The 21903-nt window shown below is 36.4% G+C and overlaps 1 protein-coding gene across 1 annotated transcript in view; it reads right to left on the bottom strand.

Annotated features, from left to right (window-relative positions):
* Nucleotides 1-21903, bottom strand: part of IL23R (interleukin 23 receptor) — a 50708-nt gene that overhangs the window by 16702 nt on the left and 12103 nt on the right. The window contains exons 5-7 of the mRNA XM_033115045.1: nt 17824-17984; nt 13716-13861; nt 7846-8002 (exon numbers count right to left, since the gene is read on the bottom strand). Of these exons, the coding sequence (XP_032970936.1) occupies nt 7846-8002; nt 13716-13861; nt 17824-17984 (464 nt within the window). The remainder of the gene's footprint in view (nt 1-7845; nt 8003-13715; nt 13862-17823; nt 17985-21903) is intronic.

Here is a 21903-nt window from a genome sequence, read left to right as displayed (position 1 = left end):
AAAAGGACAGACATATCAAATAGGCACCAGACGCCCAAGGCAGAGAAAAGGATATGTCAGAACAAACTCATTACCACGCCTTGAAAAACAAGTCAAACGATGAATCATTTCATGAGTTACAGTGTCTTCCTTGTAAATTAAGGATAGGAGGGTGTGCCTAGACACATCCAAGGGATTATCTTCCTGCCTATGTTCCTAGGCTGTAAGTACTTGGTATGTAGAGGGAGAAGAAGGTAAGAAATGTATGTATGGCAATCATATTGTTACAGAGAAAGAATAAGAAGAGGAAAAGGTAGAAAGCATCAGCCACCCAGGAAAGTTTCCTAAGTGACATGGAGCACACAGAGGTGAGTGTCTGAGGTCAAAGTGCAGCAAAACTTCACATGCATGAATGAGCAACTTGCGAGTTTTACCCAGTGGTTTCAGATTCTTCAAAAGTGCAACCTTGCTCTCAAGCATAGCAAGTACCTGTTCTTGAGTCTGAAGAGTCTAATGGACATTTGCTATAGTTTAGTTGCCCATCACCAGGACATAGTTCTTTGTGGGCATCCTAAAATATGTACGTGGGCTTCCCACTGTGGCAGCCTCCACGGAGCAGAGACTCCCTCTCCCTGGAGCCAGCCATTAAGTAGCTACAAGCAGATGACTAAAGCCTAGCTCCTCAGATGCCCTTCTCCCCCCACTTGCACAGGACACACAGCTCCAGAAAGTCAGTTAGAATCCAATATGGGTACAGCAGCTACATCCAGGGCATGGTAAAAGCAGGACCAGTGGGGTGTGCAAGGCACAGGGTAGGCAGGGGCAGTGACCACAGTGCCAGGTGTAGGGTTTTCACCAGATTCTTCTTAGGCTGTGATTTTGCCTGTGGATCTGGCTCCTACTGTCCCTTGGATCCTGCTCATGACCATTTTGCCAGCCTTCCTACTGATTTCTGGCTATCTTCCCGATATTTCTCTTTCTGCTTAAGAGAACCAGATTTGATTTCTTTTGCTTGCACCTCATCACAATGAATAGTAGAAATTGCAATAGTGAGTAGTAGGTGGATAGGTAAGAAGATGTGACAGGACAAGTAATGATCCCCCAAAGATGTCCATGTCCTAATCCCCAGAACCTCTGAATAGATTACCTTGTATGGCAAAAGGGACTTGAGATGGGGAGAGTATCCTAGGTTATAGGGGTGCATCCAGTGAAATCACAAGGTCCTTATAAGAAGGCAGCAGAGTCAGAGGAAGAGATCAGAAGGTACTGTGCTTCTGGCTGTAAGATGGGGCCACAAGCCAAGAAATGCAGGCATCCTCTAATATCTGGTAAAGGGAATGACAATGATTCTCCCCTAGAGCCTCCAGCAGTAACACAGCCTTGCTTATACCTTGATTTCAGCCCAATGATATTGAATTTGGATTTCTCGCCTCCAGAACTATACTACATTTGTATTGTTTTACACTATTATGTTTGTGATGACTTGTTACCGCAATAGGACACTAATACAGGAAATTACTATTTCTTCAGGGGAAAGCATAATTATTCTCTATTAGGGGGTTTCAAACCTCGGAGAGATTGTGAAGGTCTTTTGGGTTGTTTTTTATTCTACAGAACTCTGGTAGTTTATTAGGGACAGGACCCAGAGAAGAATAAAAAATGTAGATGAAGAGTCTAAGATGCTTAGTATTCCAAGGAACATTGTTTGTCTGTTTAACCCAGTTTAGTAACCACAAATCTACACATACATAATTCATCTCAATATGAATGAATCAGAAACCTCTAATTAAAAATAGAATTTTTGAAAGCACATGTTCCCACCCTCTGATTGCATTATATTTAATATCACCTACTCATACATTTAGTTGCATTGATATAACATTTGTTTTTTTTCTCTTTTAGTCACTAAAAGTCCTGAAAAATTAATGAGAATCTTTCTATAGAGTCATTGGTAATGCAGCAACCAATAGTGTTTTATGAGAACAAAATGCAGTGTGGTTTAACATCTTGCTCATACTTGCCTTCTTTGGAGAATTGTCAAAAAAAATATGATTTCTCTGGGAAACTTTTTTTTTTTACTGCAAGTAACAATTCAAGCAAGTTAATTAGTCACTATAAAATTTGACTGCCCTTCCCTCAGGCCTCTGACTTGTCATTAAAGAGATTACAGAGGCTGTGCCTTTTCTTCATGACAAAGAGAGCTATATTACAGTGCAGAATTGAAAGCACTCCTGCCTAGAAGTCCTCTTTTCACCTTTATTACATCAGTAGTAGTAAATTTAGGGAATTCACTGTCACGTTTTTCAATGTTGGTTTTTCTATGCTGACAAATTATCGTTTCCCCTTTGGGGTTCTTTCTGTACTGTTTAAAGACTTTAAGAATTTTTTTCAGCAACTCTCCAAGTTGGTGGTCTAGAAGCTCCAACTTCAGCAGCCTGAGTGCTTCTCAGGGCCTCAGCTGAAACCTCAGCTCCAGAGGCAGGACAGGGTTTAGGCAGGAGGGTTAATATGGGATGTGATGGTCCACTGGGGCAGTGGTCTTGCATCCTGTGCTTCTGGGGATCCTGGGCTGCTGAAGTGGCTGGAGTGGTTAGTGGCTCAGGAAGCAGAGAGCAGGAGGAAGAGGAAGCATAAAGGTGATCAGATAGTACGAGAGATAAGGGTCTGAGGTTCTCACGTGCCAACCCTTTTGTGTCCCCAAAAACCACTGCCAACAATACTGATTCTTCCAATCCAAGCACATGGAATATCTTTTGATTTATTTGTGTCTTCTTCGATTTCTTTCATCAGTGTCTTATAATTTTTCTTGTACAGGTCTTTCATCTCCTTGGTTAAATTAATCTTACGTACTTTGTTGTTTTTGATGCTATTGTAAATGGGATTGTTTTCTTAATTTCTGTTTCAGGTAGTTTCTTGTTGGTATATTGAAATGAAACTGATTTTTGTATATTGATATTTTGTCTTGAAACTTTACTGAATTTGTTTATTAGCTCTAATAGTTTTTTGGTGGAGTCTTTAGAGTTTTCTGTATATAAGATCATGTCATTTGCAAAAAGCAGCAGTTTTACTTTTTTTTCCAATTTGCATATCTTTATTTCTCTTTCCTGCCTAATTGCTGCGGTTTGGACTTTTGGTATGGTACTGTGTTCATAGAAGTGGTGAGAGTGGGTATTATTGTCTTCTTCCTGATCTTAGAGGAAAAGCTTTTAGCTTTTTACTGTTGAGTATGATGTTAGCTGTGGGCTTGTCATAAATGGCCTTTATTTTGTTGAGGTACATTACTTCTATACCTAACTTCTTGAGAGCTTTTATCATGAAAGGATGTTGAATTTTATCAAATAAATTTTCTGCATCTACTGAGATGATCATATGATTTTTATCCTTCATTTTGATAATGTGGTGTATCCCATTGATTGATTTGCATATGTTGAACTATCCTTGCATCCCAGGGATAAAGCCCACTTGATCATGTTGTATGGTCTTTTTAATGTGCTGTTTAATTCTGTTCAATTCTGTCCACATTTCCTGCCCACACCCTACAGTGTTATGCATCCATGTGTCCCTCTTAAAGGATGTGTCTAACCTCTAGATACAGAGGCTAATGAAAATAAAACATTTAAAGTGTTTCTCACACTTTACTGCAGAAGTCTCACTTGGCTAGAGGCTGGCAAATCTGCATTTAAACTAGTTTCCAAGCATTTCCAATGCAGATGGTCCACAGACCCCACTCTGCGAAGCACTGCTTTCTAGACACTTTACTGAACCGGGACTAGCTGGAAACACTCATTATGAATTGGCCTGCACGTGTCCTGTCAGGGGCAAGGCCACCTTTTCCACCTATACTTTATCTTCATCTCAGACTGCCCTGTCCTATTCCAAGGTTCCTGGAACCCTGAAGTTTCATTTTCATCACCTTAACCCAAATCTGCTTCTACAGCTTGTATTCATGCCAAAGTAGAAATAATTGATAGCATCTTATGGTTCACTCTTTTCTCTTGTATTTGACTTTTTATAACAAACATTACATTTAAAATCAAGTGCTATTGGCGTAGTTTTATTATTAGCTAATGTGTGGAGGAGAATTTGGTTAGGTGGCTGAGGTGGTGCTGTCACGGGGCCCTCTTAGGTCTCTTAGGAAGGAGACCAGAGAGCTCTAGTACGGGTACTAGAATCTCACAGCCTGAGTTATACTCTGACTCCACCATTCACCAGCTTTGTAACATTTGGCAAAACTGCTTCATCTCACCTGGGCCTCATATCTTTTTTATCTGCCCAATTGGAATAATAATTACACTCCTTTTATAGGCCTGTAGGGATGATGAAAGGGCAATTCATATGTAAAATACTTATCACAGTGCCCAAAACATAGTCAGCATCCAATAAATGTTAGCTATTATTATTTATTATCCTGAAGTCACCCTGCATTCACTTAATTAACCTCTTGGTATTATAGTGGGATAGAAAAGTATGAGTTTCTAACCCAGAGAAACTTCTCCTGTGTGTTTGCTAAAGCTTGATATTATAGTCTGAGATTGATTTCTTTCTTTTTCTTTTTCAATATAAAGCTTTATTTTCCATTAAAGTCTAAATACTCTGAGGAAAGAAAAGAGAATAAATCTTATAAGTGATTTAACCATTGCTGTAAATGAGTTTGTTTGGTTTCTTTTGAAAAACAGGTTTTTCAAAGCCAAGGAAAGCACTGTCCAGAGGGAAAGTGATACAGAAGAATGGTGGGGGGTATACCTATTTCATGATTTGACCCGCAGTGTCATCTGGGCATAATTTGAAAACACGTTGTTTTTACTTGTTTATTTGTTTGTTTTTAGAATTTCCATAAGAGATGATTTGAGCCAAACTGATGACATATGCTAGGGAGCAAAATTTCAAATGGTCCAGAGAATAACAATTATACATGGAGGTGAGAGAAAGCAAGACGAGGTTGAATTACAGGATAGTTAACTCAATTATGTGCTCTCTTGAGGATTAATACCCCCTTCAAGAGGTATGTCTTCACATATTTCAAAGGTGTGTTAACCTAGATGCACAAGAACAATGGACAGGGCTGGCTTAAAACTTTACTAAAGAAGTTCTAGGCCTGGGGAAAACACATTGTTTTGAGATGAATCAATTCAGTTATACACACATAATAATTTTAGAACAAAACAGGAAATTCCTGTGTGGAGGGAGCATTACTGTCTGGGCTGTGTTTCTTCATAAATAAATAAACCTTTAACGACTGGGGAAGTTTGGCTGGTCAAAAAACCCCATTATCGAACAAGTTGGTTAACTAAAATATTACAGAAACTATTTTTTTTCAATTGTGAAATAATTTAAACTAGTTTTGCCATTTCATTCTCACTGATTTTATTTATATCTTTATTTATAATGCTATGTAATTTACTTTTTTATCATGCTTTTTTATTGACTGTCTTCTTTAGAATTAAGGGCTCTTTGTCTCTGTACACTGAGGTTCTATAAGCACCTAGCAAGTGCCTGGTGCATGGTAGAGGTTAAATGAACATGAATGACTAAATGCATGACTGTTTTTTCATGGGTACCTTTTTAAAAAGCAACTGAAATTGAAGATTTACTAAAAAGCAACTTGGCAACTTGAATCAAGGCATCTTAAAATGTGCTTAACTCTTGAGCCAATAAAACCTAAAGATAAAAGGGGAGTTTATATACGAAGAAGTTTATTGATAATGGAAAAAATGCAATAACCTAGATGTTGCTTAAATAGGGAAATGATTAAATGAATTATTGTGCAGCCATTAATTAGAATGCTATGCAGTCATTGAATAGGTTCTTAAACTTAACGAAACAAGTTAAGTAAGAACCTCAGAATTTAAACAGTATGCACAGTACAGCACTTAGCAGTAAAAAAAATATGTGCATAGGAAGAAACTAGTGTTAAATCCGTTAAAATGTAAACAGCAGTTTTTCTAGGTTGTATGTTACAATAGGCTTACACTGTTTTTACAAATAGAAAAAAAAAGGTACATTTTCAAAAAGATTTAATCCCAGCACTTTCTTAATACACTTTTCACTGTTTTTCATTTAATGTGTCTTGGAAAGGAATCGGTACCAAAGATAGTTTATGTTTCCTCTGAGCTAACATGTGAAACTTGTATAGATGCAAGTTTTCAAGCATATTTTATTTTAACTGGCAATTTTGCTCAAGTGATGTTTTTCCTTAGGAAACCAAGACTTTACATTTAGGCCTGTCGCAGGGTTGCTGTGATAAGAGTTTAAGACCTCTACTCTTAAAGGAGAAAGTTTGTGGTCCAATACTTGTAGAATGCTTTAGTAAACTGCTCCTGCACTTTGATGTACTAATTGGTTAAAGAAATTGATAAGATTGCTGAAGGCTCGTGGTAAGAAAACTTGTGTTATGGTCTAGGTGCTATCTCCCACGAGCAATGTGCTATTCAGCAGCTCATGCCTCAGCTTCCTCATCTGTAGAATGGTGCCAATTACACTAGCAAATATGGCTGATGTAAAGATCAAACAAGCTTATACATAGTAGTACTTTGTAAGTGGTAAGTAAATGTTAGTTACCAATTTGAATAATCTTGCTAGATAGTTCTACATTTCATTTAAAAATAATTGGGTTGTCAGCTAAATTCTGACTATTATAAAATGGTATCTAAAGTCCTAAGAATTTTTGACAATATCAACTTAAGACAGACTATCTTAAATTAAAAAGCAAACTTGTTTTTAAAATAATTATTGGGGTGACAATGGTTAGTAAAGTTATATAGGTTTCAAGTGTATAATTCTGTAATACATCATCTATATATCACTTGTGTGTTCACCAACCAGAGTCAGTTCTATATGGTCATGGAAGGAGAAAAAGGAACTTTTTAAAAACAGAACTGAAACTCAGTATTGCAAATGATTCCCTTAGTAATGTGTTTCTAAGATTTGGACATTAGGGGGCGCCAAAAAACTTCTAAGCTACTCTTTGGGTCTTGACTTTCTTTACTTACATCATTATTTATAATGTATGTCGAAGTGCTTTGAAAACATAAAACACAATTCCAAAATGTTATATTATAATAAAGATATTAACAATACTGTGATTATAATTAAGTTCTTCTGTTCTGAAAAGAAAAACATAAAACTAGTGTATAAGCTACCTGTAGTAGGGAGACATCTTTCGGATAATGGGGCCATTATGGAATATTATGACAATTATAATAGATTCATTTTATTGTGTGCTTACAATTGAAGTCTATTTGACAATATTTTATTGAATGGCATGTGTAAATGACTAGAAAATTAATAATACTAAGAGCAGGGAAATATCTAAAGATAAACAATAGCTGAGCCAAATTTTGAAAGGAGAATTAAACAATCCCATGTTTAAGTCTTTTAACTCTTTTGATTGTTTTACATATAGTAGGTAATCCGTTTTTATTGATATGATTTGATTTGTGTTTCTTTTAGGAGAATATATTTTATCAGAGTGACCTGAAGAGTTGAATGAAACTCTTAGTAATGTTTTTCAAAACAAGGTTTTAGATTATTATGTGCCTCACAATCATCCAGGATGTTTGTAAGAAATGCTGGCACTTGAGCACCCCCCACCCTTCACCCACCATGCTCCCACTACCTCAGATCTGTGGAGGAGAGACAGTGAACATGCATGCCAAGTGGTTTTCATGCCCAGTAAAGTTTGAGAACCATTATATAAATTGTAGTCAGCCTTAACAAAAATCAAAGCAAAATGACAATTGAAATGTTACCACCTGCCCTAGAATACTTTTGTCAATTTTGAATGAAGTCCAGAAGAAAAAATGTATGTAATTAGAAGAGAGAGGTCAAGAGAAAAGCCTAAGAGATTAAATATATAAATACACTCACCTATTTCAGGTGTTTTATGAATAAAGGGTAAACTCCAGGGCTGCCAGTAGCTTTTACCTGTTGCTTGACATCTCACTTGAAATACATACTTAGTGTTTGGCTCCAAGTAGAATGCTGACTGTCTCATATGTGTAAAATTGGTGTCAAATTCCTTAACCTAAAATGGATGAATAGCAATAATTAAATGATACAGTGTGCTTTTAAAACAAACAATTATTTCGTTTAACAGAAATGCCTAGAGCACCTGTTATGTTTCAGGCACTCTTTTAGAGCATTGGAAAACAAAGAGGAATAGGGTACTTTATATAAAACATGGCCATAAATAATCAAATGCATGTTATTTAACATTAAACATGAAATACACATTGTGTTTGACAACTCTCTCAAACTTTCAAATCTCAAGAAAGTCCAAATGTAATATATTCTTAATTCTGGAATAACTGGTTTTAATGGCGTGGGAGGACCTAATAGCAATTGTTTGCATCCAGTCTTTTTCCCTCCTCTCTCTCTTTCTCTCTCTTGCCCCCCCCACACAGTTGGATATTTAGATCAATAATTATTCATGGATGATGAAATAATTTCACTTGCTAATGACTTTCAGAAAAAATTCCTCATAAGCTAATCTGTTAAATTGGTCCTTATTACAGATTTATGCAGATTCTATAAGGCCTGTTATTGTGTGTGTGTGTGTGTGTGTGTGTGTGTGTGTATGAGAGACAGAGAGACAGAGAGGGAAAATGAAAATAAAACATTTACAGAAGTCGAACTGGAAAAATCCAATGGAAGATAAGCAAGCAAATAGCTGAAATATAAACCTACGAATCATTTTCTGGGGTTCTACAACCTGCTGTAAAACATAATGAAAAATGACCCCCAAACAAGCTGCTTCAGATGGGAGAGAGAAAGCAAGGCGTTTACACAGCACCTTTAGTATGTTGTGATAAGGGGATTTACTGAAAAAAGTGAAACACGATTGAAAGGTAAACATAAAATATGTTCACAAATGCATTTATGCAGCAACTGGGAGAAAACAGTTACTAGACACTCATGAAAGAGAAAGTTGAAAATATCAAGATTTTTTTAAAAAAAGAACAAGGTATCAACTTCATTTAGGGATTCTTCTGTTAAAACCCAATTTTAACATAAAACTTGTAATGCATTGAAAATGTAATATTCATGAAACTTGTAATGCATTGAAAATGTAATATTCATGAAAATACCTGTTTTGGGGTTGTCATACCACTGAAAGATATCATTCAGAGTTTCCAGAAGCCACATCTCTATCTATGGTCCTTGGAATTTTCTGCTATGTAAATATGACTGGCGGCCTCTGGGGTCGCCTGGAATCCAGGAGAGATTTTACTTGTGCCAAAAGTTTGACTATCAAATGTACTCTGCTTCACATTAACTTCTCTTGGAAAGGAGTTGTTATTTTCCAATATGTCTCTTGCCATTACATTTATAGATAAGTCCTCCTAAAGAAGAGAAATGATACCCTAAATTACAGCCAGAATTCTGAACTTTTTTAAAAAAGAATTTTATAGAACTATTAACAGAGTTGTTTCTCCCATGACGCAAGCCAGGTGATTGCTTAGGGCCTTGCAAGCACAAGATGATACCTCAAGATGATACTTTCAGAGGCTAAAATGTACATTGAGAGAGCTAGACCTAACTGAATATCTATGGAGAGGATATGGTCTTGAGTGCAAGAAATATGAATTTATTTTTAAAACAGTTAATTTCTAGTTAGACCCTCAATTATGAAGGTGGGGGCTAAGAAACTTAATCTCTATCAGTTCAAGGTACTTCTTTCCTTAGGGTTACATCTAAATTTCTGGGAGCATCCTTTGTGTGGAAAGGAGAATCTCAGACCTACTCAGAGAGTTCTGTAATCTCAGCTTCCTCTGACTCCCAACCTGGGATATGGCCCGGGGTGAGGGGCCCTTCTCAGTGCCTCACCGGTATCTGAACTCATTTGGTTCATCCCCCTTACTCGTGCCCCTGGCCAGTTTCCCCTCTCTCTGCTCAGATGATCTTCATCATAATCTTTATCTAGTGTTTGGTGAAGGAGGGAAGAGGGGTGATTATTGAGAAATTTAGTCATGACTAATTACATGTTCTTCCAAGTCTTCTTATACCAGCATTTACACTTTTGAAATGTAAAGGCCAAGTATTTGACCCTTTACTATCTGTGTGCTATTCCATTAGCCATTCCAGGAACAGAATGAATGCTTGGTTTTGTGCAGCCCATGAGCTAAGAATGGTTTTTACATTTTTTAAATGGTTGGAAGAAAATCAAAAGTAGACTATTTCGTGATGCATGGGAACTACATAAAATTCAAATTTCAGTGTCCAAAAATAAAATTTTACTGGAATGCCACAATGTCCATTCATTTATTGTCTATGCTGCTTTCACGCTACAAATGCAAAATTGAGTAGTTGGGACAGAGACCTTATGGCCTGCAAAGCCTAAATTGCTTACTGTTTGGCCCTTGAGTAAAAAGTTTGCCAATAGCATGGTCTTGCTTAGTTAGACAGACGAGTCACCACTGATCCATTTACTTGAACTTACAGTGAATATTTCCCTACCTTCCTGTCACTGCAGTTGGGCATCATTAAAGGCAAATAATAATAATACTAGTAGTTGATGTTTCCAAATATTATCTATGCGAACCAGACATCATCAGAATCAGCGTAGATGTAGAAATGATTATGGGACAGCCCTGCTTTCCAGGGACTCATAGTTAAAGGATGAGGAAATACACTTGTAATCATGTAAGTATGATTCTGAGATAAGGTACGCAGAAGTGGGCAAGGATTGCTGCTCAGAATTGAGTTCGATTTTTGACACGAGTTTGAGATGCCAGGGAGATAGTCCATGAAGATAACCAACAGGTAGATAAATATTCTCCCCATAATGTCAGCCTCACAGGATCATCTGCGGGGCTGGCTGATTCCTCAGTCGTTATACAGCTTAGCTAAAAGGGGCTGAAAAGCATCCTCAATGCACTAATTTTGATTTTCAGGTGGGCTTCTTTTGTTCTACCAAGCCTGCAGCACGACTCGCCTGGAAGTTAAGATGAAGAGTAACAATAACAGCTAGCATTTGCTGAACATCAACTCTATTCCTGGTTCCGGACTAGCTCCTTAGAGCATTTGATCATCTCCACAGCCATTTGAGGTAGGTGCTTATCTCATTCCTATTTTAGGTGTGGCAATAATGAGGCACAGAGAAGATAAGGAACTTGCCTAAGGTTGCACAACTAGAAAGTGGCAGAACCAGGCTTTGAACTTTAGAGTCTGTGCACTTAGCCACAAGGCCTGCCACTTAAAGAACCTCCTTCCAGCAATATCTGATGGAGGCAGAGCTGAGGTGGAGGAGCAAATCTGTGGTTCTTTGTGTCCTCCCACTTTCTTGACTCCGACTTCCTGTCTCTGAACATGGCGGCAAAGACAATACTTTATGCATGACCCAGACCAAATGGATCATGCACAAATGTAAAACACAAAGCTTTGTTTGGCTATTGCCGACTGGACTTTGGTCATCTGGATACAAATAGTAATTCACCTTTTTCTGTGTGAGTGGTTTCATATGGAGGAATCATCATAGAAGGCTAGGATACAGCTTTTGGACTGAAACCTCTTCTTTCATTTTCCAAATATTTTTTGGATGCCCAAAGTGATGAAAGATCTGCGAGAGACTTAGTTACTAACAGTGTAAAGTTTGGAGAACCTGGCTTAAGTTCTTTCAAGCCCATTTTATAATGGAGTTGACACTACCTATCACAAAAGATTGTTATGAAAATTAAATGAGACAACAGATATTCTCTCAGTTCCTTAATTTGCCTGCTGCTGATAAAGAGAAGTTTTTGAAAAGTGAGCTCAAATTTACCTCTAAGTTACCAAGTTGCACAATGGCATACGTAACAACACCAGGGGGAGCAGAAAACAAGAGCTTCAACCAGAAAACAGTTGGTTTTTGAAAACCTATTCAGAGATACAGATAATGTAATTCTTTCCTATTCTCTAAACATTCTTATAGCCGATTACTTCTTCCTACGTATGCCAAATAAGGGAGTTTCATATTCTCAGTATCCTATGACTGAAACACTACACAGAGACCCCAGGTGTCCAATTTGATCAAAACTCTATTAACTCAAAATCTAAGATTCAAGAATTTCATTTAGGTTGTTTTCAAATTCACCTAAATTGCACATAGGCAAAAGATTGGCTGTGATTTTGTTTTGTGTTGATCTTGCTTGTCCCAGGCTTTAAACATGGGGTTGCTGTGCACACAGAGGCCATAATTATTTAATCAAGGAGTTCAGCAGGGTCATCACTTGGGTATTGACCAAATGATGCAGCACAAGGACTCAAATCTAAGTGTAATCTAAACAACGGTAAATAAACAAGTTGACATCAGAGATTTATTTTTAAAGAGCTATCTTTAGAGCATGTCATGAAGTCAGTATAGTTTTACCCTTGTATTCTTGACACTTTTTAAACTCATTGCTGTACAGCAAAACCAATGTACAGAATGATGAGGCTGACGTAGCAGAAGCCTTTGGAGTCACACTAATCTCCAAAGATTAATGTTAAATACATATCATTTCATGTAACTCCCTAAAACCGGTAAATTCACACATGACGTATAACTCTTTTTTCTGGAAGGGAGGATGTTTTTATTTTATTTTATTATTTTATTTTGATGAGTGTGTTCAATCCACCATCTTCACCCAGAACTAACTAACTAACTAACTAACTAACTAACAACTAACTAACTAACAACTAACTAACTTTCTTTCATTTTCGCCTATCTGCCACCCTACCCCCTTTGGCTATCATCAACTTCTTCTCTATATCTATGGCTCTGTTTCTGTTTTCTTTTGTTTTGTTTATTCATTTCTTTACTTTTTTTAGGTTCCACCTATAAGTGAAATCATATGGTGTGTGTCTTTCTCTGACTTATTTCACTTAGCATAATACCCTCCGTGTTGTTGCAAATGGTAAGATTTCATTTTTCTTTATTGCTGAGTAATATTCCATTGTGTGTGTGTGTGTGTGTGTGTGCGTGTGTATATATATGTATATTACATCTACTTTATCCACGTATCCATCATACATGATACACAACTCTTCATTAAGCAAAGCCAGACAACTCTATTCCTTAATTATTTTGATTAAATGGCAGTTTATTATACTTGAAAATAATAAAATGACATTTCTTTTCAAATACCTAATATTGGAACTTTTTCCTCAGACTAATGTTCCCCTATAGTTCAAATTAGTGAGTTTTTATTAATGTTCGCTGTTGCTGTCATGTGATATGATTTTTATTAATGAACCTTGTGACTATGCTTCTAAGATACATGGTAACTTACCATTGGTATTTAAGGATGGTTAATTTATCTAGACATTCACTTTTTACCTTATACTCATCTAAGACTGAGGCCTATACTAGTAACAAATCTTACATTTGAGTTGCACATTTTTTTTCATTTAAAGGGAAACACCCATAAATCTGAAGTTCTTTTTGAATAGTTTTTAGTTTTCTGGATGTTTATTAAATTTCAGCATAGAAGTATAAATTTCACCCTAGGAGACACTGAATTACAAGGAGCTAAATAGATGGATCTCTCTTAGCTGGACATTGGTCTATTTAGCATTTACAAAAGGCAAGAGGACCTTTTCAGAAAACATCTGTTTGAAAGCATATGGTAATCAGTAGAACTAGAGTGGTTTGAATATCACACAAAGAATCAGATAAAAACATGTAAAACAGATCATTATGAGTTCACTGTGGTCACTGACTGTTGGTTGGCTTTTCTTTCATTCACTTACATGTTAAAGAATAGTGAAAATTAGCTTACATTCCAGGTTTGGTTTGTTGTAGCCTTGTATCTCATTTCACAGGAAAGCTTTTCGATAGTTGTTTGACTATTCCAATGAATTATGGTCTTGGGCACTGTAGTATTTATATCCTCAGCTCTGGAAATAATGGATGCAGAAGGTATCACTAGAAAAAAACAAACCAAAACAAAACCCAGCCATTTAAAACTTGCCTGGGAGAAATGTGTATCTTTTCATCAATCTATAGATATGTTAAAACTCAAAGTACTAAAAAAACAATTCCATGATCTAATTAACAATTAATGATCTTTTTTTCTTGTTTTCTAATCTATTATGTAGGAGAAATTTGTGATTATTAAGTAAAATTCTATTCCGCCCGTTCTCCATTTTTTTTTAATGAGCTCTATTAGTCTTACCTTCTACCCCCCCCCCAACCCCTTATAATCTTAACTAATGAAATGCCTGGACTTATTAACAAAGGAGTGTAGGAAAGAAAGAAAGGAGATAGCTCTCTTTCCCTGCATCTGTTTAGGAAGAGATGATGTTTTGCATCCTAAATTTAGTTCAGAGAATTCGATTTGATAAGATGTTAAATTGAGACCTCTTACAATAATATTATTTTTATTCTCTGGTATTATAGGGACATTTGTATGAATATTTATATTTATTGCTAACTTGTTTTTTTCTCCATTAAAACAAATCTGTACTTGAAAGTATGATTTGAACAACGCAAGTTTCACAAGACCTTAAGATTTTACCAATTATTTCTATATTCTATGATAATAACTTTCAAAAAGGAAGTGAAATTCTGATTGGTTATCTTAGTAGTTCTTTTTTTGTACTAGGAGTAATAGTGTTGCAGGAATCTCGATATTTCTAACCTGTATGAATAATTGAGAGTTTATTCTTGCTTGTTTAAAGTTTGTTCTGCCCGAATAGAATAGAATCATTGGCACTTTCCATTTCTCCTGTATGCATGATTAGAACAATAAAACCTATGAGTTTGCTGCATTTGTTATTTAGCAAAGAACTCAAGAGCTTGTATATGTAGTTTTTAGGGACCATTTTGCAGTTTAATATTCTTATGAATTAATTTTCATTTATTCTAAATGTATAAAGTATTCTTTGGGAAAATTATTGTTTTATTATCAATAACTAGTATCTAAAATTATATTCACAGGTATATGATTTATAGATAAATATAAATATTAAAGATTTGCTCTCTAGTAGCACAGTTTTAGAATGAGATCCTTGGGCTAAACCTAGCACAGGCCAGAAGTAATAGTAGCAGAATTAATCTAATTAAAGAGCTTACTACACTGAAGTTTTATCATCTGAATCCCATAGTTGATTTCCTTTAGCTAGTATAAGCTTCTTGTAAAAAGAATCAGTATTCAGAGATTTGTAGAGTCAGAGAAGTGGGCCCCTTCGGGGGTTCTGAAACCACTTGGAGCCAGTTAAGCACCCTCAAAGCTATAAGTTATTCACACCCTCTTGTCTCCCATCTCTGAGTTTGGCCTGACACTGGAATAGCAGCACAAGCATTCTGAGACCCCTTTGCAGAAAGAAATATTCTGGGAAGGAAGCAAAAGTCTGTTTAGTCTTATGAGAAATGCAGATCACAGTAAGTCAGGTTTTAGACAGTCTTAGAACAGAGCAAGTCAATGCAGTAAAGAGCTAAGCCTTTAGGTTTATGAGCTTACTTTTTTCAAATAAATATATATGTTATATAACATGTACTTGAACATGTATTTTGTAGTTTGTTTGAGCTGTTCTCTTTACTAGCCAATTGATCTTGAACAAATTATTTCCTGTAAAATGGGCACAGTACCATGTGCAGTTGTTTCCAGAATTTAATGTGATATACATGTGGCCTGGGACACAGTAGGTGTTCAAAAATGGGTGTGATAATGTTAAGATCATCATAAGATCACAATGATAATAATCACAGTAATAGTACTAATAATAATTTAGTTCCTAAAAATGACATTGCCAAAATGATACTGGACATGATAGCCTTTAAACATCATTAATCCATTGAAGGGAATCTTTTTTAAGAAAAAGGCATATTGTGGAATCCTACCTCAAAATGTAAATTTACAAAAATGTGTAGATCATGGTCAAGAGAATGACAACTCCAATAATATACAACACAATGGAGTTATTTTTCATCACTACCGTCAGCAGTGTTTGTTTTTAAATCTAATATTCAGAGCATAAGGACAGATTTTTAGACCTATCCTGTTAGTTGAGATAGTTGAGTTTAGCCAAGGCAGAAGTTGAGATAATAGTTCTAATCAAAGAGCCTAGTGATCCCCAAAAGCTACCCATGCTGTATCCCAAAAGATGACATCACATCCCCTAGATCGTTAGTCAGCAGGAAAGTTGTCAGACACATTGCAATGTGCTTTTAAATAAAAACCGAGCCTAGGAGTTGAGGATGTTGGAATTAGAGGCTCCCTAGCTCTGCAATCTCAAATTTCTTAACGCTGCTTAGCCTCTGTTTCCTCATGTCTACATTATAATTTCTTCTACAAAATAAGGCTGTCGTGAGGGTTAAATAAGATAATGTATGAAATAGCAGTTAGCACTAAAGAAAGTGCAGCATGAATGTCAGCCTGCTGCAATCATCCTTTACACACCAGTCCCCTCTTACCTGTGGGGGATAGGTTCCAAGACCCCCAGTGGATTCCTGAAACCACGGATAGTACTGAACCCTATGTATATTGTGTTTTTTCCTGTACATACATATCTATGATCAAGTTTAACTTGTAATTAGGGACAGTAAGAGATTAACAGCAAAAACTAATAATAAAATAGAACAATTATAACAACATACTGTCATAAAAGTTATGTAGATGTGCGCGCTCTCCCTCTCTCTTTTTCTCTCACAATATTTTATTGTACTGTACTCACCTTTTCACTAAAAGGAAGCACTTTATGGCTTGTCTTTGGCATATCCAAATTACGAGCATCACTACTCTTGTTCTTTGGGGTCATTATTAAGTAAAATCATGGTTACTTGAACACATGCCCTGCAATACTGCTACAGTAGTAGCTTATTACATAACGGGTGGAAACTCGGGACAAAGGGATGATTCACAATCCAGGCAGAAGGTAACAGGATGGCTGGAGATTTCATCACACTACTTAGAGGGGCACACATTTTAAAACTTATGAATTTTTTAATTCTGGAATTTTCCATTTAATATTTTTGGACCATGGTTGACCAAGCATAACTGAAATCACATAAAATGGAACAATGGATAAGGGCGGACTACCGTGATAAAAACAGGAATAATTGGCAAAAGGATCTCCCAATAGAGGGTGACTCACACTTGGTACTCTTTGGCTGAACTCTGGCTTTAGGCCTGGGATGTAGTTGTAAAAGGCCGAATTACTTTTTGGAATATATCTTAAGGAAGAAATCAACTACAAGCAAAACTTTAGCCAAAAGGTTGTTCAAGTATAGTTTATAATGGTGAAAATTTGAACAGTCTAAATTTCCAGTGATAAGTGATTAAAGACATTTATTAAAAATAAGATTGTAGATTAAATTAATAGAAATATTTATTCTATGTTGTAAGTTAAAAAGGCAAGATCTAAAAATATTTGAAGAAAAAATGTTAACAGTTGTTCAATTTGGCTGGTAAACATAGAGATGTCTATATAAAGAGATGTCTATATAATTCTCTAAAATTTTCTATGTATCTTGTAAAACTTTTCAAAATGAAAACAAAAACATAACTTCCACAAGAGTGTATACAGAAGAATTCTTTAGTATGCTGTACTTTTCACAACATAAGACTCATAGCACTTTATTCAAATCCTTATTTCTTTCCATCTTCTCTGGTGAATCACGAGATATTTAGGGCAACAGGTACCTTATCTATCTTACTCCCCCTAGCACTTAGAACAATGCCTGAACATAAAAAGTTATCAGTAAATATTTTTAAAAACACATACACCCATGTAGAAATTATGGTTGATTCTTGTTTTGTTTTGCTTTTTTAAATCATGATCTACAGGAACTTTTGGGAACTCCTTTCAGATCTAGACTTTATTTAGTAGGTCAGCATGAATTAGTTGTTTATTTGTGAAGACATTATAGAATTTCTTAGTCTTTACCTATATCATCCAGGTGAATTTGCAGTTGTTTTGACCTCTCCATGCCTAGTACATTTGCAGCTTGGACCCAAACCAAATACTTCTTGCCTCCTTGTAATGAATCAATGGAGATGTTAATATAATTTGAGGTGAGAAATTGTTGTTGTTCTTCTGTCTCTAAACTTAAAAAGAAAAAAAAAGTTTATAATCACCAGTTTTTATTGGCTTCAATTAATTATTCCTCAATTTTTTTGATGCTACCTTTTTAGCCTGCGTTGAGAATGCAACATATACTGAAGAATGAATCAAACTCGATTTTATTTTGAGAATTTTAAAAAAGAAAGTCAAAACTATCTAAGACCACAGTATGACTTTCATGGCACTAAGCAATTTTATCTTCATAAAGTCCTATTAAGAAAATAAAATAGTACATATGTGTGTGGGTGTGTTTATGTTTATATATATATATATATATACACATGCATACATTTTTAGAGACGATGTTTTACAACCATTGTTATAAAAGCAAATATATTAATATTACATATTAAAACATTTTCTTCGACTTAACAATTCATTTTTTCCTTCTGATTTTATATGAAATTAAACATTTTGTGGACTCCTGAAAGTATTGTGGGCCCTGGGCACTGCTCTGCCTATTGAATAAGTCAGCTCTAGACATAGCTTGAAATAAATGAGCACATTCTGGGAAGGAGTATTGCATAGGGGTTCAGTGCAAGAGCTGTGAGTCAGACATTTCTACCAGATGTAGGGTGAGGGGTAAGAATGGGGTGGGGTGTGATACTGGGGTGAGAGAGCTGGATGGGGTAGGGGGAGACAAAGCTTCCAGGTAGAAAAAAACCCAGCGTGTTCTGAAACAAATGAAATGACAAGCCATTTTTGAAAAAGTTCAACAAATTCAGTACTCTGGAGCATGAAAGTGTAAGAAATAACTTGTAGAGCAGACCAGATCAAAAAGACCTGCTGTGGATTTTGAGAATAAAACTGACTGGACCTGGTGGCTGATTGGATGAGGGGAAAGGAAGTCTCTTGTTGCTGATGAGGATGGAGAAGATAGAGGGGAGAGACCCAGTTTGGAATGAGAGAGAGAGAGAGAGAGAGAGAGAGAGAGAGAGAGAGAGGGAGAGAGAGAGAGAGAGAGAGAGCTATTAAATTATCACTTCAAATTATATTTATCTATGTTTTTACCATTAAATGATTGAGGATCTCTAATCTGCCAATTAACTCTCAGTGCGTATTTTCTGGTGCTGCCTCTTTCCTCTCACCAGCAGGGAGATCATTATGAACACCATGAGAGGACAAGAAGGACATATCATGGTGATGGAAAGCACAGGGCTTGGGTTTTAGAGCCAGGCTCAGGTTCAAACTCCAGCTCTGCCCCTTGATAAATTGTGGGACTTGGAGCCAGTGACTTACTCTATGGCTCTAATGTCACCTTCTCTGTAAAACAGAAATAATCACATCATTGTTATCATGAGTAAATGAAATAAATGTATAAATGAAATAAGAAAGCATGGAGCAGGTGGCTTCACACATAATAAATGGCTTATTAAAAAACAATTATTATCATGAATTAACAGGTGTTTATAACATGACTTTTACACGTGCTAAAAAATAAAAATGAAACTTTAAAAATTGTTATATTTCAACAAGTGAAATTTTATGTTGCTTGTATCTGAAGTCAAATCATGCCATTAAATTCAAGTGTTTACACAGTTGCCAAATCTTCTTTTTGAAATAAGGTGGAATATAAATAAATTAGCAGATAATTTGTTAAAAGGTATGCTAACCTCATGCTAAATAAGAACTAAAATGTGGAAATGGCAACTATGTGTAAGTAGGGCACCTTTGAATATTTTCCAGTTAGAGAAAAACCACATGCATGTTCTTAATTGATTTGTGGCTAATACTTTTACCGCACATATTGAGACCACAAGTCAAAATGAAAATGTATTCTCAAACCGACATTAACCATAGTTACTACGTAATTTAATTCTGCTTTGTAAAAACTATATCACAAAGTTTTTGAATTTCCTATTTCTATTTTTAAGTGCTAATTCATACACAACAGATTATTTGTTGAAAGGAGTCAGCATGATGTATATATTCTCTGAAGTTTCCTATGCATCTCACTCTAGTTACAGTTAACAGATTTTCAATAAACACTGCCAATTTATGGTGATAATGGTGAATAGTGTCTTCCATTTATTAATCACTCATTCAACAATATTTACTTCATACTCACTATGTTCCAAGCACTACTTTAGACACTGGGGCTACAACAATGAACAAAACAGATAAAGTCCCAACCTTCGTGGAGCATACATTCTGCTAGAAACAAATAAATATATAGTATGTCCTGTGATGATGCATGTTCAGAAGAAAAATAAAGCAAAAAGGGGTTGGGAAATGCTAGAAGTAGGTGAGAGGATTTTATGTTTTAGGGAGGTGGGGAAGGCTTATCTGAGAAGGTGACATTAGAGCCATAGAGAATCAAGTCTCGCGGCTTCTGGACAAAGAGCCTTCTAGGCAATGGCAAAGGCCCTGAGTCAGGACTTTGCCTGTCCCGTTTAAAGAATAGTAAGGAGGTGAGTGAGGTTTTTAGAGTAAAGCAGACAGAAAGGGATTAGAGAAGAGATCAGAGGGTTATGGACGAGGCAGACATGTAGAACACATCATAAGCTCACACAGGGCAGCTGAAGGACTCTGGTTTTGACTGAGTGAAATGGGAGGTTTTGAGCAGAGGAATGACATGATCTGATGTGCATGTGAAAAGAATTAGTCTGGCTACTTGTGAATAACTAATGAACCATAGGAGGGCAAAGGTGGAGGTGAGGGCACTAGTTAGGAAGTTCTTGTACTAACTCAGATGAGAGATGATATGGCTTGGACCAGGATTACTATGTAGGTGGTGCGGAGGGGTCAAATTTTAAAGCTAGATCCAGTCGAGTTGGTCCGAAGGCTGTGGATTATTGTTAAACAGATTACCATTATCTCCCCCTACACTTGTTCTTGACTGGCTTTGGGTTTTGCCTTAATCAAGGGTGGTAATGGGCAGTTTACATAAATTAATCAAAACACACATGAAAGTAACTTTTAGTTTATGACTTCAAAAAAAAAGTTAGATCCAGTTGGTTTTGCTGATCATTTGTAGAGAAGAATCCAGGAGGAGGAGGCGAGTGATTTTGACCTGAATAGTGCAAAGGATGACGTTGCCATTTACTGAGAAGGGGAACACAAGTCTGGGGAGAGGAGACTGGGTGTTTGATTTTGAAAATTTTAACTTTGAGTTACCTTTTAGATTTCTAAGAGGGAATGTTAAGTAAGATGCTACGTACATGGTAGCTACAGTTCAGGAGAGATGTCTGGACTGGAGATATATGAATTAGGGAGTTTTATACCATAAATTTGGATGAGATCTTTTAGGTAATGAGTGTAGATAAGAGATAATAAGAGATCCTAGGATAGTGCTCTGGGGGACCTATTACTTTACTGGAAATGAAGAGGAATCACCCAAAGGGACTGAGAAAAACCACCTAGAAAGGTAGGAGGAGAACCAAAAGGAGGTGGTATCCCGGAAGCCAAAAGAAGGAATTGAAAAGCAAAATTAAGTGCTCCTGATAGTAAATGCTCTTGATAAGGAAAATAAGGACTACGAATAAGCCACTGGATTTGGCAATGGGGAAATCATTAGTGGCACTGTTTCAGTGGAGGGCAAAAACGACTAAACTAGATTAAAAAGAGGATGAGAAGAGAGGAAGCAGAGACAGAATACAGACAACTTTTTGGAGGACTTTTGCCATAATGAGGAGCAGAGAAATAAGGTAGTGGAGGGGAGGGACCAAGAGAGGGTTGTATTTTTCAAGAGGGCAGATACTATAGCATGTTTGAAAGCTGATGGGAATTATCCCCTAACGAGAGAAAAGGTGATGATGCAGAAGAAAGAGAGGAACACTGCGGGAGCAGTGTCTTCCAATAGGCAGGAGGGGTGCGGTCGGTGCACAAGTGGGGAGTTGGCCTCAGGGCAATGGTAGTTCATCCATAGTAGTGGAAGAGAAGAGCAAGTACGTGGGTACAGAT

Source organism: Rhinolophus ferrumequinum, chromosome 9 (assembly GCF_004115265.2).
Source record: "Rhinolophus ferrumequinum isolate MPI-CBG mRhiFer1 chromosome 9, mRhiFer1_v1.p, whole genome shotgun sequence".
Taxonomy (NCBI): Eukaryota; Metazoa; Chordata; class Mammalia; order Chiroptera; family Rhinolophidae; genus Rhinolophus; species Rhinolophus ferrumequinum.
The sequence above is the reverse complement of the archived record's forward strand: the minus strand, read 5'-3'. Positions and strand labels throughout refer to the sequence as shown.